This window comes from Coregonus clupeaformis, chromosome 13, assembly GCF_020615455.1.
Source record: "Coregonus clupeaformis isolate EN_2021a chromosome 13, ASM2061545v1, whole genome shotgun sequence".
NCBI classification, from domain to species: Eukaryota; Metazoa; Chordata; class Actinopteri; order Salmoniformes; family Salmonidae; genus Coregonus; species Coregonus clupeaformis.
Genome location: NC_059204.1, coordinates 42,924,861 through 42,937,713, shown reverse-complemented (window position 1 = coordinate 42,937,713; position 12,853 = coordinate 42,924,861). Strand labels below are relative to the sequence as shown.

Below are 12,853 nucleotides of genomic sequence, written 5' to 3'. Positions count from 1 at the left end.
AGGCTTGGGTTTGTGTAATATGTTTTTGTGTAAGAATGCCTCAACTTTTTAATATTGGCATTAAATAATTACTGAATGTTTCACTGAGCACTGCTGTCCTGCAGTTTGTGTTAAAATATATCGCGATGGTTACAGGAAAAAAAAAGTATGGCACAGCCCCACCGAGAATATTTTTCACCAGCCGCCACTGCTTTTAATTGAGTCATTTTCTATTAAAGGTGTCTTTACTTTTACTCAAGTGTGACAATTGTTTACTTTTTCCACCACTGCCAGGGGAAGCAGAGACAGATCATACCCAATGGCCAAAGCACCAACCCAGGTTGAGGACAGAAGAGAGAAGGGGGGTGAAGACAGCCGAACCCTCCCTCTGGGAACGACTCCAGATCGGGAGCTGGATCTGCATGGGCACATGGGACAGTCTGAGATGATGGATCCTTATCTTCCTCTGTATCAAAGTCAAGACGACTGCCATTTATTTTCATTTTTCCATGCTCGTGATATGATAAATATGTCCATAAAACAGTTCAGCAACATTTCATCGCAAGAGCAACAATATACACTTGAAGGACAGTCATCCTGACACAGGATGGTGCCAAATAACATACATATCAAGGTCTCTGAAACAACAATCACTGCAAATACAATACTGTAAATAATACCAAACAACACATCTTTATAGGTATAGATGCAAAAAATATATATAAAACATGACATAACATTAGTTCAACACCATCCAATGCATTCAATTTTAACAGCCCGGGAATTCTATGCAAAGAACTTAAGAGATACATTCGACTGGCATCGAACTACAACTACAAAAAAACGACTCCAATAAGTATAATTTGTGATAGAAATAAAATACATGTTGAAAGTAAACAAACCGGAAAGAGCTGTGGCATTTTTTAAGGCTATATTGTGTAACGTAATACCTGGAGTTTTACATTACGTAAATGGTTTGGCAAGAACATTTAATATTCTACTGAGTAACACTTGAATTGAACATATCGGTACATAAGAGATTAATATCAGCAAACAAGTCAATACAATTCTGTCTTGAATGTGAAATGAGATAGTGCTTCTCTACTGTCTCATCCTCATTTTGTGTCAGTGAGTGCTTGCGTGTGTGTGAGCATGTGTGCATGTGTGTTTCAAATTAGTTCAATCACCTGTCTAACTCGTATCTCTTTATCGTCTGCCCTAAGGCAATGCTTGCAAAGGCTCTACTACTGGTTCTCTCGTTTTATTGAAATGACTGCAAGCAGAGAGTCCTTTGGAATATTCCATCAGTTTGTGCAGGGGACTGAAAGGCATCCTTTTCCCCTCTCTGGCTTTCCACCTAAGAGACAGAGAGTAGATAAAGATTTGCAATGATCCTTCACCAGTATTTTAGTGTTTACTATACGGTTGTGTGTGTGTGTGTGTACTCACTTTCTCCATAGTGCCCACCCAAACAAAGACAGGATCAACATAGAGATGATGATCCCGATGACCAGGGCACAGACCACCACAGCATCTGACTCTGTATCTAGGGAAAGAGACAGGTTCAAATATTCCTTCTTACAGGAAATACACTGAGTGTACAAAACATTATGGAAAGCTATTATCCCTTATTGATGTCACCTTTTAAATCCACTTCAATCAGTGTAGATGAAGGGGAGGAGACAGTTTAAATAAGGATTTTTAAGCCTTGAGACAAATGAGACATGGATTGTGTATGTGTGCCATTTAGCAGGTGAATGTGCAAGACAAAAGATGTAAGTGCCTTTGAACGGGGTATGGTAGTAGATGCCAGGTGCACCGGTTTGTGTCAAGAACTGCAACACTGCTGGGTTTTTCACGCTCAACAGTTTCCCGTGTTTATCAAGAATGGTCCACCAACCAAAGGACATCCAGCCAATTTGACAACTGTGGGAAGCATTGGAGTCAACATGGGCCAGCATCCCTGTGGAATGCTGTTAACACCTTGTAGAGTCCATGCCCCCGACGAATTGAGGCGCAACTCAATATCAGGAAGGTGTTCTTAATGTTTTGTACACTCAGTGTATATGCAGATATACAGGGGGAAGAATATGCATGGAGGAGAATAAACAGGCAACTCTATTAATTGAATTTAAGGATATACACCAGGAGATGATTTCTGTATGGAGAAATCTGTTACCTGGGTGACAGGACCAATGGCTCCAGTCACTCCAGAAGCCTCTGTCAGCACAGTAGTGGTGCATCCTGGACCTGACCCGGAAGCACTTCCTCTGGGCACCATCCATTGAGAGAGAAGTCAGCGTCATCTCAATGGTTACGTTCCTCTGCTGCTGGTGACAGGAACAACGTCAGATCTGAACAAAACTTCAGAAAGATTCTGTCTATTCTCTAACCAAGAATAATATGATTTGCTTCTTTAAAGGTTATCTTCCATGACGTTATGTGTCAAAACATTTTGTAATTCCCTGACATAACAGGTAGCAACTTGGCCATTGCTCAGTCTGTCAGGGATAGTAAAGTCAGGAACGCATGAGTTCAGATAATGCAGGCACATAATAAACATAGGGCAAGGGCATACCAACAACTGCTGCCCGCCTACGCCCTCCTCTCTGGCTTCCACCTCATACTCCAGGCAGTGTCTGGGAATCCTCTCGTTGGGCAATTCCCACTGCAGCTGTAGCCGCCTGTCTGGACTAGCCTCCAGATGCACGGTCTCAATGGCTGCAGGTTTCACTAAAGAGTTCAGACACACCCAAAGGAGTCAGTGTACTGTTCACAAAGACAGGAGAAAATACAAAGGAGAAAACATAATGATGTCATTGCCAGTGGGTGTAATGAGACAGGAGGAAAGATTAGGAGATAAAACTGTGTAGATAATACCTGTTTGGATATGCTATGAACAAAGGACATTATGGAAGAAAAAAAACTTTACGGGCAGCTGAAGAATGTTTATTGAAAAGAGCAATATCCTAAATACAGCAATATTGCATTGAATAGGTGAGGCATATCATGCCTTGTTGTGAAGTTGAGTGTTTAGTACCATAATTCTGAATTTGCAGGGAGAAGAACGCCGACCTCAAGACCACCTTGGGAGAGGAGCTGTTTATGCATATGTTGAAATCACGGAATTCTGGGAGAGATTCCTCTGTGAATTTGCAGCCAGTCCTGATCCCATTGGAGTGGATGTACTGAGGACACTCCTCAGCCTGTTCCATCTCCCGATGCCTGGAGAAGCACACAGACATCAACACGTCACATTTGTCCAGTATATACAGGTACAGACATGTAGGTAGGCTATACATTAGGAGAGATGTTCTGATGTGCCCATTTAGGGTGACCTACCAAAAGTACAGGCTGTGCTGGGATTGGGTTGGCTCCTCTAAGCCCGTCTCCCAGGTGCACTCCATGAACTCCTTCTGATAAAACACGCAGCCAAACCCCTGGACCCTGGAGCCAACTGGGCCCGGAAGCAATTTAAAAGAGGTAAGAGATTAATAGATGGCTGAAGCTGGTCGACCAAATCGAACCGCCCCATTCCGCCTCTGTCCATAATGGTGCCTGTAGAGAATTTCAGCTATACAGCACTCCCCTGTCATTGTTCATTCCCATATAGGATGATAAGAGGAAAGAACGCTATCTCGCTATCTGTCAGCCTATTGTTGTAATTTAATCCAAACAATTCCATATCTACAAAAGCACATTGTCCTCCTGACCTCACCTGTGTTATTGGGTGGCAGGACTATCTCTGTGAAGGGGCTCTTGAGCTCAGTGCCGTTGGTGCAGGCTCCCCTCAGTAAGGTGGAGATCCGCACCCTGACCTCCTTCTCCAGGTCAAACTGAGCACTGTACCATGTCCGTACAGTCCTGATCACCTAACCATACACAGACAATATCACATTAATATTATTCATACCTCAGGCACCTGGCCACTACTATGGCCTTAGAGCCATAACCACAGTTATCATATTGAAAAGATTTGAAAAATCTCCAATTTATTCATGATGTTCTCATGTCATTCTTACTCCACCTAAAAATGCTGTAGGCTGTTTTACATTTACAGGAAACCCTCAGTATAATTCCATTGAAGCTAAATGCAGTTACAGCTAGTCAACCACAAATCTAGACAGAGCTTAGGAGATATAATAATTGGGAAATATTGACTTCCGATGTACAGTACCAGTCAAAGGTTTGGACACACCTACTCATTCAAGGGTTTTTCTTTATTTCTACATTGTAGAATAATAGTGAAGACATCAAAACTATGAAATAACACATATGGAAAAAAAGTGTTAGAAAATCAAAATATATTTAATATTTGAGATTCTTCAAATAGCCACCCTTTGCCTTGACAGCTTTGCACACTTGGCATTCTCTCAACCATTTTCACCTGGAATTATTTTCCAACAGTCTTTAAGGAATTCCCACATATGCTGAGCACTTGTTGGCTGCTTTTCCTTCACTCTGTGGTCCGACTCATCCCAAACCATCTCAATTGGGTTGAGGTCGGGGGATTGTGGAGGCCAGGTCATCTGATGCAGCACTCCATCACTCTCCTTCTTGGTAAAATAGCCCTTACACAGCCTGGAGGTGTGTTGGGTCATTGTCCTGTTGAAAAATAAATGATAGTCCCACTAAGCCCAAACCGGATGGGATGGCGTATCGCTGTAGAATGCTGTGGTAGCCATGCTGGTTAAGTGTGCCTTGAATTCTAAATAAATCACAGACAGTGTCACCAGCAAAGCATCCCCACACCATCACACCTCCTCCTCCATGCTTTACGGTGGGGAAATACACATGCGGAGATCATCCGTTCACTCCAGACCAAAGGACACATTTCCACCGGTCTAATGTCCATTGCTCATGTTTCTTGGCCCAAGAATTGGTGTCCTTTAGTAGTGGATTCTTTGTAGCAATTCGACCATGAAGGCCTGATTCACACAGTCCCCTCTGAACAGTTGATGTTGAGATGTGTCTGTGACTTGAACTCTGTGAAGCATTTATTTGGGCTGCAATTTCTGAGGCTGGTAACTCTAATGAACTTATCCTCTGCAGCAGAGGTAACTCTGGGTTTTCCATTCCTGTGGCGGTCCTCATGAGAGACAGTTTCATCATAGCGCTTGATGGTTTTTGCAACTGCACTTGAAGAAACTTTCAAAGTTCTTGACATTTTCCGTATTGACTGACCTTCATGTCTTAAAGACTGTTGTTTCTCTTTGCTTATTTGAGCTGTTCTTGCCATAATATGGACTTGGTCTTTTACCAAATAGGGCTATCTTCTGTATACCACCCCTACCTTGTCACAACACAACTTATTGGCTCAAACGCATTAAGAAGGAAAGAAATTCCACAAATTAACTTTTAAGAAGGCACACCTGTTAATTGAAATGAAGCTGGTTGAGAGAATGTCAAGAGTGTGCAAAGCTGTTATCAAGGCAAAGGGTGGCTATTTGAATTTGTTTAACACTTTTTTGGTTACTACATGATTCCATGTGTTATTTCATAGTTTTGAAGTCTTCACTATTATTCTACAATGTAGAAAATAGTAAAAAAAAATAAAGAAAAACCCTTGAATGAGTAGGTGTCCAATCTTTTGACAGGTAGTGTAAATCATAACTGGTCTTGGCAGGCTGTTTATGGATGGTGTATCACGTTTCTCTGTTATTCTGCGTTTAAGAATAAAGTGTCCTTAGAACACACAGTCCTGGCAGACAGCCAACACTGTACAAGTGTTGCCAGGATAACCCTCCGGTGTTGCAGGTACACTTTTGACAATGTCTAGTTATGTGTCCAGTGACTTACAGTCCATCTGTTCTGATATGTGTTGAAGTACTCCAGGTGGTATCTCATGGAGCAGGCAGTCAGGTTGGTCAGGCTGGCTGGAGCCGTCCAGTGGATGTAGAGCGGCCCGAGGTGGCCAGGATCATCAATCCCAATGTTCTCAGGAGGATCCACTGGAAGTCAATATGGTACACAGTATTTTCAGGTCAAAGGTTAATAGAGCAAAGGCACCTGCAAGCTTGCAGTACGCATTAAAGAGGCAATCTGTGATTGGTTAATCCATTTTCATCAATTCATTATATACACTGTCATAACCCATCAGAACCCAAAATAAGCTTGTTTTATCTATTGTTTGTAAACAATGTAATTGTAAATAAGCATGGTATAGCCTCAATAGCTATAATTTTGATATCATGGATGCTCAGTCCTTGCAACCATAACTAACCCAGACAGCGCACATACATCTCGCCGACGTCGGCCTGACAGCGGATTATCGTTAGTAGATTGCGTTCCATTTAGAAGGTCAGTGGGAGGGCGGCTGTGAGTGTGGGAGGTCGAAATGCATGCGCGCTGCACCTTCACATGGCCGCTCAGCATAACAGAGTCGGCCGTAGATCTTGTAGACATCGAAAGTGGGACCCAGATAGCACACATCTGCCCAATGTAGTCACGATGTATACATGACACATCGGGAAGATGTAATATGGAGAGCATTAGCACATTGGCAAGACATCTTGCAGATGTATTTAGAATGCATACATTCTAAATTCTACAGTTTTACATTGTTTATACGTCGGCCAGGCATCAACATTATATTCTGATGTCTAGGCGTCATCTTACCAATGTGCAAACGCTCTCCAAACTACACTGCTCAAAAAAATAAAGGGAACACTTAAACAACACATCCTAGATCTGAATGAATTAAATAATCTTATTAAATACTTTTTTCTTTACATAGTTGAATGTGCTGACAACAAAATCACACAAAAATGTATCAACCCATGGAGGTCTGGATTTGGAGTCACCCTCAAAATTAAAGTGGAAAACCACACTACAGGCTGATCCAACTTTGATGTAATGTCCTTAAAACAAGTCAAAATGAGGCTCAGTAGTGTGTGTGGCCTCCACGTGCCTGTATGACCTCCCTACAACGCCTGGGCATGCTCCTGATGAGGTGGCGGATGGTCTCCTGAGGGATCTCCTCCCAGACCTGGACTAAAGCATCCGCCATCTCCTGGACAGTCTGTGGTGCAACGTGGCGTTGGTGGATGGAGCGAGACATGATGTCCCAGATGTGCTCAATTGGATTCAGGTCTGGGGAACGGGCGGGCCAGTCCATAGCATCAATGCCTTCCTCTTGCAGGAACTGCTGACACACTCCAGCCACATGAGGTCTAGCATTGTCTTGCATTAGGAGGAACCCAGGGCCAACCGCACCAGCATATGGTCTCACAAGGGGTCTGAGGATCTCATCTCGGTACCTAATGGCAGTCAGGCTACCTCTGGCGAGCACATGGAGGGCTGTGCGGCCTCCCAAAGAAAATGCCACCCCACACCATGACTGACCCACCGCCAAACCGGTCATGCTGGAGGATGTTGCAGGCAGCAGAACGTTCTCCACGGCGTCTCCAGACTCTGTCACGTCTGTCACATGTGCTCAGTGTGAACCTGCTTTCATCTGTGAAGAGCACAGGGCGCCAGTGGCGAATTTGCCAATCTTGGTGTTCTCTGGCAAATGCCAAACGTCCTGCACGGTGTTGGGCTGTAAGCACAACCCCCACCTGTGGACGTCGGGCCCTCATACCACCCTCATGGAGTCTGTTTCTGACCGTTTGAGCAGACACATGCACATTTGTGGCCTGCTGGAGGTCATTTTGCAGGGCTCTGGCAGTGCTCCTCCTGCTCCTCCTTGCACAAAGGCGGAGGTAGCGGTCCTGCTGCTGGGTTGCTGCCCTCCTACGGCCTCCTCCACGTCTCCTGATGTACTGGCCTGTCTCCTGGTAGCGCCTCCATGCTCTGGACACTACGCTGACAGACACAGCAAACCTTCTTGCCACAGCTCGCATTGATGTGCCATCCTGGATGAGCTGCACTACCTGAGCCACTTGTGTGGGTTGTAGACTCCGTCTCATGCTACCACTAGAGTGAAAGCACCGCCAGCATTCAAAAGTGACCAAAACATCAGCCAGGAAGCATAGGAACTGAGAAGTGGTCTGTGGTCACCATCTGCAGAACCACTTCTTTATTGGGGGTGTCTTGCTAATTGCCTATAATTTCCACCTGTTGTCTATTCCATTTGCACAACTGCATGTGAAATGTATTGTCAATCAGTGTTGCTTCCTAAGTGGACAGTTTGATTTCACAGAAGTGTGATTGACTTGGAGTTACATTGTGTTGTTTAAGTGTTCCCTTTATTTTTTTGAGCAGTGTATATATTCCCTACGCATATTGATATGTCGGCCAAAGATTTGTGTGCTTACTGGGGAGGAGTGTCACAATGCTGCCTTCTCTGGATGCATAATCATTCCTCACCCACTGGGCCACGTTTCACATCTTTTAGGCATAGCCTACCCATGGACAGTCAAACATTTTCGGGTCATGGTTGGCAATACTTTTTATCTGAAAATATGTCTAAAGCCTATAGGCTTAAATAAATGAATAAAAACGCATTTTCTGATTACAGTACTTGTCCCATGCATTATTTTCACCACATGCCTCAAATGTTACCTTTTTTTGTAAATATATTCATCACATATTCACTGCTCTTAATAAAACCTTACTTCCATCTTTATTTACATTTTAGTCATTTAGCAGACGCTCTTATCCAGAGAGACTTACAGTTAGTGAGTGCGTACATTTTCATACTGGCCCCCCGTGGGAATCAAACCCACAACCCTGGCGTTGCAAGCGCCATGCTCTACCAACTGAGCTACACGAACTAACTCTGTTAAATGTGATGTTTCTGTTTCTCTGTTCCTTGCTTTTCTCTTCGTTGTGCTAGATTCTTCTAAGAACTTGATGGTTTAGCAATAGCCTAATAAACTTGAGATTAACTTGACTCTTCTGTCTTCATTTTACCCACAAACAAAATCACGCATAGTCTAATGTAGTCCCATGAAGCTCAGCTGGTAGAGCATGGCGCTTGCAATGCCAGGGTTGTGGGTTCGATTCCCACGGGGGCAGCCCATCACATTATTGTACAAACATAATTTTTAACGGAAATCTGCCTGGGATTATGAGTTATTACACAGTATAACAATGATTAATGAATGGAAATACACCTGCAGAGACTAACCTGTAATTTCTTGTGATTTGATGATCCATTCAGATATAAGCATGTATATGGTTGTCAACCGCCACATTTTACTCGTCAACATTCTTCTAACTGGCCCCTGGAACATCATGAGAATGTAATTGTAGAATTGACTATTGATAAATCAATCATATCTATCCAGAGTTGGGGAAACTACTCTGAAAATATTGTTTACTAAGCTACCAATTACTTCACACTGGAAGAAGTTAAGCTACAATAAAGCTACAATTAAGAAGAATAGTTTACTTAACTAAAGTTAGTTTGAAAAAGTAGTTCACTACATCCAAACTACTTCGTGAAAAAATATAATATCTTAATCTGAAATGTCAGACTACCAATTGCAAGAATAGCTCAGTCTGGTGTCATATGTTAACAGAATGTGTAATGTAGCCTTTTAAACACAAAAACTATGTTTCAAGTGAGAATTAGGCAGATATGATGCCAAAAAATAAAGGTAATTCTTGTCTACTTTGCTTATAATTTGTTATTTTTGCAAGAAAAGTTGATGTTCCAGTAGTTGGTTGGGTTGGGTTGTTGCAATATGGTCTCAGAGCATTTTGTATTATTCTGCAGGTAAATCCGAGAAACTCAATTTAGTATCATATGTTACGTTTCCTATGGTATGTATTAATTTGTGGATGTCCATCACCCATTTCGTATGATATGTTAAGAATTACAATTGGCATTATATGTTACGAATTTGCTAAATGTAAAATATGTTAAGAATTCTAGCTAGGTGACTAGGTGGCTAACATTAGCTAGCTCGCTAACGTTAGCTAGGCTAGGGGTTAGGGTTAAGTTTAAGAGGTAGGTTAAAGGGTTAAGGCTAGGGTTAGCTAAAAGGGTTAAGGTTTGGCTTAGGCAAATGGGGGCTGTTGGGATTTGTTTTCTCATAATTTGATCTGTATGTGATGAATAGCTTAGAAGGAATGCATTAATGATAAGCATAGGTTTGTACTATACTGATAGAAATTGTTTCACATAACAGGCTGTGATTCATGTGAGGAACGTTAGGGGCTAGGATGAGATAAAACTTGTATTTCTTATAGATAAGACTTATATTTCTCACAGATACGAACACTGCCTCTTTGTTGTCTGTGAACCGTCCTTGAACGTAGTACAGTGGAATGGTGTCTTTTGGGTGCTAACTCCACAGGTTATTATGATAGCAACTTATGCCTGGGAACGGTGGAGCGCCAAGGGGGTGGGACCAGCCCGTGCGCCAACGGATTGGCTGAGTAAGTCTAAACCACGCTCAGTCTCTACTCTGATTGGCCAGCAGAGAGTGGGAACTATCTCTGTCAGAGTATTTGAAGAAGAACCTGTAACAATGGATTAGTTCTCTGAGTGCCCTGCGAGGTATTTCAGTGGACCCGTATATACGAACGTCATATTTACCATTGAAGGTTTTGCATTAATTAAAATACTAGTATATACTAATTAGCTAAAATGCTAAAGTTGTCCGTGCTGAGATTCAAACAAACAACCTTTAGGTTGCTAGATGTTCGTGTTAATCACCCACCAACCTCCTTTCGTTTTTGCCTTAAGTAACCTTCTGTTTTATGTAACCATACCAAACGTAATACATATCATACTAAATAGAAAGTACCGGATTTAAATTGACTATGTTACGTCTAGTCAGACTAGACTGCGCTAGCTATAATTAGCCTTGTTTATGCCGAAAATGGCAGCGTGCCAGCGAGGACGGCGTTTGGCATTCGTCTGAAGATTTAGCAGCTGCGTAACCATTTCACACAGACTGCGTTTCTGGACTCGGTTGAATAATTGGGTGCAGGCGATTAGGACTATGTTGGCATCGGCCGCAGAGGAGGGGTGCCCACGTGAACTTTGTCAGGATTTTGGTCTGAAGAAGAGCACGGTTTGCACTGTTAATATGAGACCGAGCCTGGCTGGAGCCGAAGAATCGTTGCCTAAATACAAACATTGGCGTTCTGCCAACGAGGATTACATGAACACGCACAGTTTGACGAACTGAATTGGGCCAACGGGTTGAAGATTACGTGTTCAGACTGAGTTGAGGTGATGAGCCAGGGAACCCCACTTCGTGACTGGTTCCTACGGCAATGGGACTTCTACCCTGGGTGGATTTATCCCGCTCTCTTCTGCGCCATCTAAATTAATTGCTCCCCACACCACTTCCAGTTTCCCCCGTTTAATAGACCCCACATTAACATTCAAAGACGATATCTTATGTCCCTTTGCTTCATTTCCTTATTTCCCCCCGTTTGTTTAGTTAGTTATTTTGAATGAGGTAGAGTGTTTAGGGATTAGATGCAGGGACCGGGTGATAGGTAGGGAAAGCGTTAGGGTACTAGGCTTGTCATTCTGTGTTTAAATAGCTAAATGGATTATTGTGAACTGCAAACTCTGTGTGAGTTGTGTCCACAGCACGCTCGACCCCATAGTAGGTTTTACTACAATACCATGGCTATAATTTAACACATTTGCCTCTAGAAATGTGTTAATTTGCCGGTAGTAATGTTCAACATCCACTGAAGTAGCTAGCTGGCAAGTTTAATAGAAGCCACAGTAGTTGCCTTGGTAACCAAAAACAGACTTGCTTCAAACCAGCAGTCATAGCTTGCTATTATGAAAATCGAATTCAACAATGCCAATAATGTTTTAAATTCGACTTTTGCTTTCAAACGCAGCTCAAACATAGAACATGTAAGAATGAACTATAGCCACTGAATTCTACCGTGCTGATATACCGTGCGTTATAGGGAAATCATGTACGCTCTAGAATGCCCTTCAAGACAATCAGAAACGAGTACTCAACAATGCCATAATAATAATGCCAGTAAACTTGCTAGCTACTTCAGTGGATTCAATTATAGCCATGGGGTATAAAAGTGACAATCAACTCGGGGCTCTGCATTCTCTGGAAAATAATGAGCATTCATTATTTTCCATAGAACGCATAGGCCCTCTGATTATCCCTTACTTATTCAAAATAAATTCATACAAATCATTCTAAGGGATTAAAATACAGTATACATACTGTTAATATACAAAGTAAATGTTTTTCAAGCATATACAGTAAAGAATGCATATACAGTGCAAGCATCCTTCTAAATCAAACTAAGTCTATACAAAGGCAACCCACAATGTAATCATACAGTTTTATATCAACAGTTTATGAGAATATAAAATGGAGATAATTTGGATCCAAAACAGAGAGAACAGAGGATAAAAGTGCATATCCACAGACAATAAGTACTTACTGTGAATCGAGTAAAGGTCTCAGCAGGGGTCCTGTACTTGCCAACCTGTCCTCCCAGTCTCTGAGTGTGGTCGTTGATATAATTCTGTGTGAAGGGAAATCAGGGCTGGGCTGTGGCACTGATCTGGATGGGTGGGTGCTTCAGGGTAATATGGTCTCCTCCTGTTGGATGTTTTGGTTTCCTTATTCCCAGGAATCAGGTCCTGTTTCCAGTGAATGAAGTTGCAACGCTTCCCTTGAAACTCACAGTAAATTAAAGCAACTCGGCGTACAAAATGACACTAATCACCTTTGTGCACCAGTATCAACCAGTCAGCCTTGATCCAATTTCAGTTACTAGCACTAGAGTTATTGTTCAAACATGTAACTACCCTTTCCTGTATAATGATGAAGAGAAAATTTTCACAAATTACATTGCCTGTGTGACTCAGTTGGTAGAGCATGTGCTTGCAATACAAGTTTGTAAGTTCAATTGCCGCTGGGGCCACCCATACAAGAAATGTACACTACCAGTCAAAAGTTTGGACACACCTACTCAT

General features: G+C 42.4%; 1 protein-coding gene across 3 annotated transcripts; it reads right to left on the bottom strand.

Moving 5' to 3' along the window:
• Nucleotides 1-204: 204 nt before the first annotated feature.
• Nucleotides 205-12,853, bottom strand: il13ra2 (interleukin 13 receptor, alpha 2). 3 transcript variants are annotated; one of them, XM_041894174.2, is made up of 11 exons: nt 12,316-12,853; nt 9,053-9,149; nt 5,779-5,930; nt 3,698-3,851; nt 3,322-3,436; nt 3,020-3,204; nt 2,558-2,712; nt 2,159-2,306; nt 1,429-1,525; nt 1,167-1,336; nt 205-445 (listed from the first exon to the last, which is right to left on the bottom strand). In XM_041894174.2, exons 2-10 carry the CDS (start codon nt 9,132-9,134, stop codon nt 1,198-1,200), a joined length of 1,227 nt encoding a protein of 408 aa, XP_041750108.1. In that variant the 5' UTR covers nt 9,135-9,149; nt 12,316-12,853; the 3' UTR covers nt 205-445; nt 1,167-1,197. The 3 variants fall into 3 exon arrangements, with proteins under 3 accessions (XP_041750108.1, XP_041750107.1, XP_041750110.1); XM_041894173.2 differs by having other exon boundaries at nt 205-1,336; XM_041894176.2 differs by lacking the exon at nt 9,053-9,149 and having other exon boundaries at nt 205-1,336.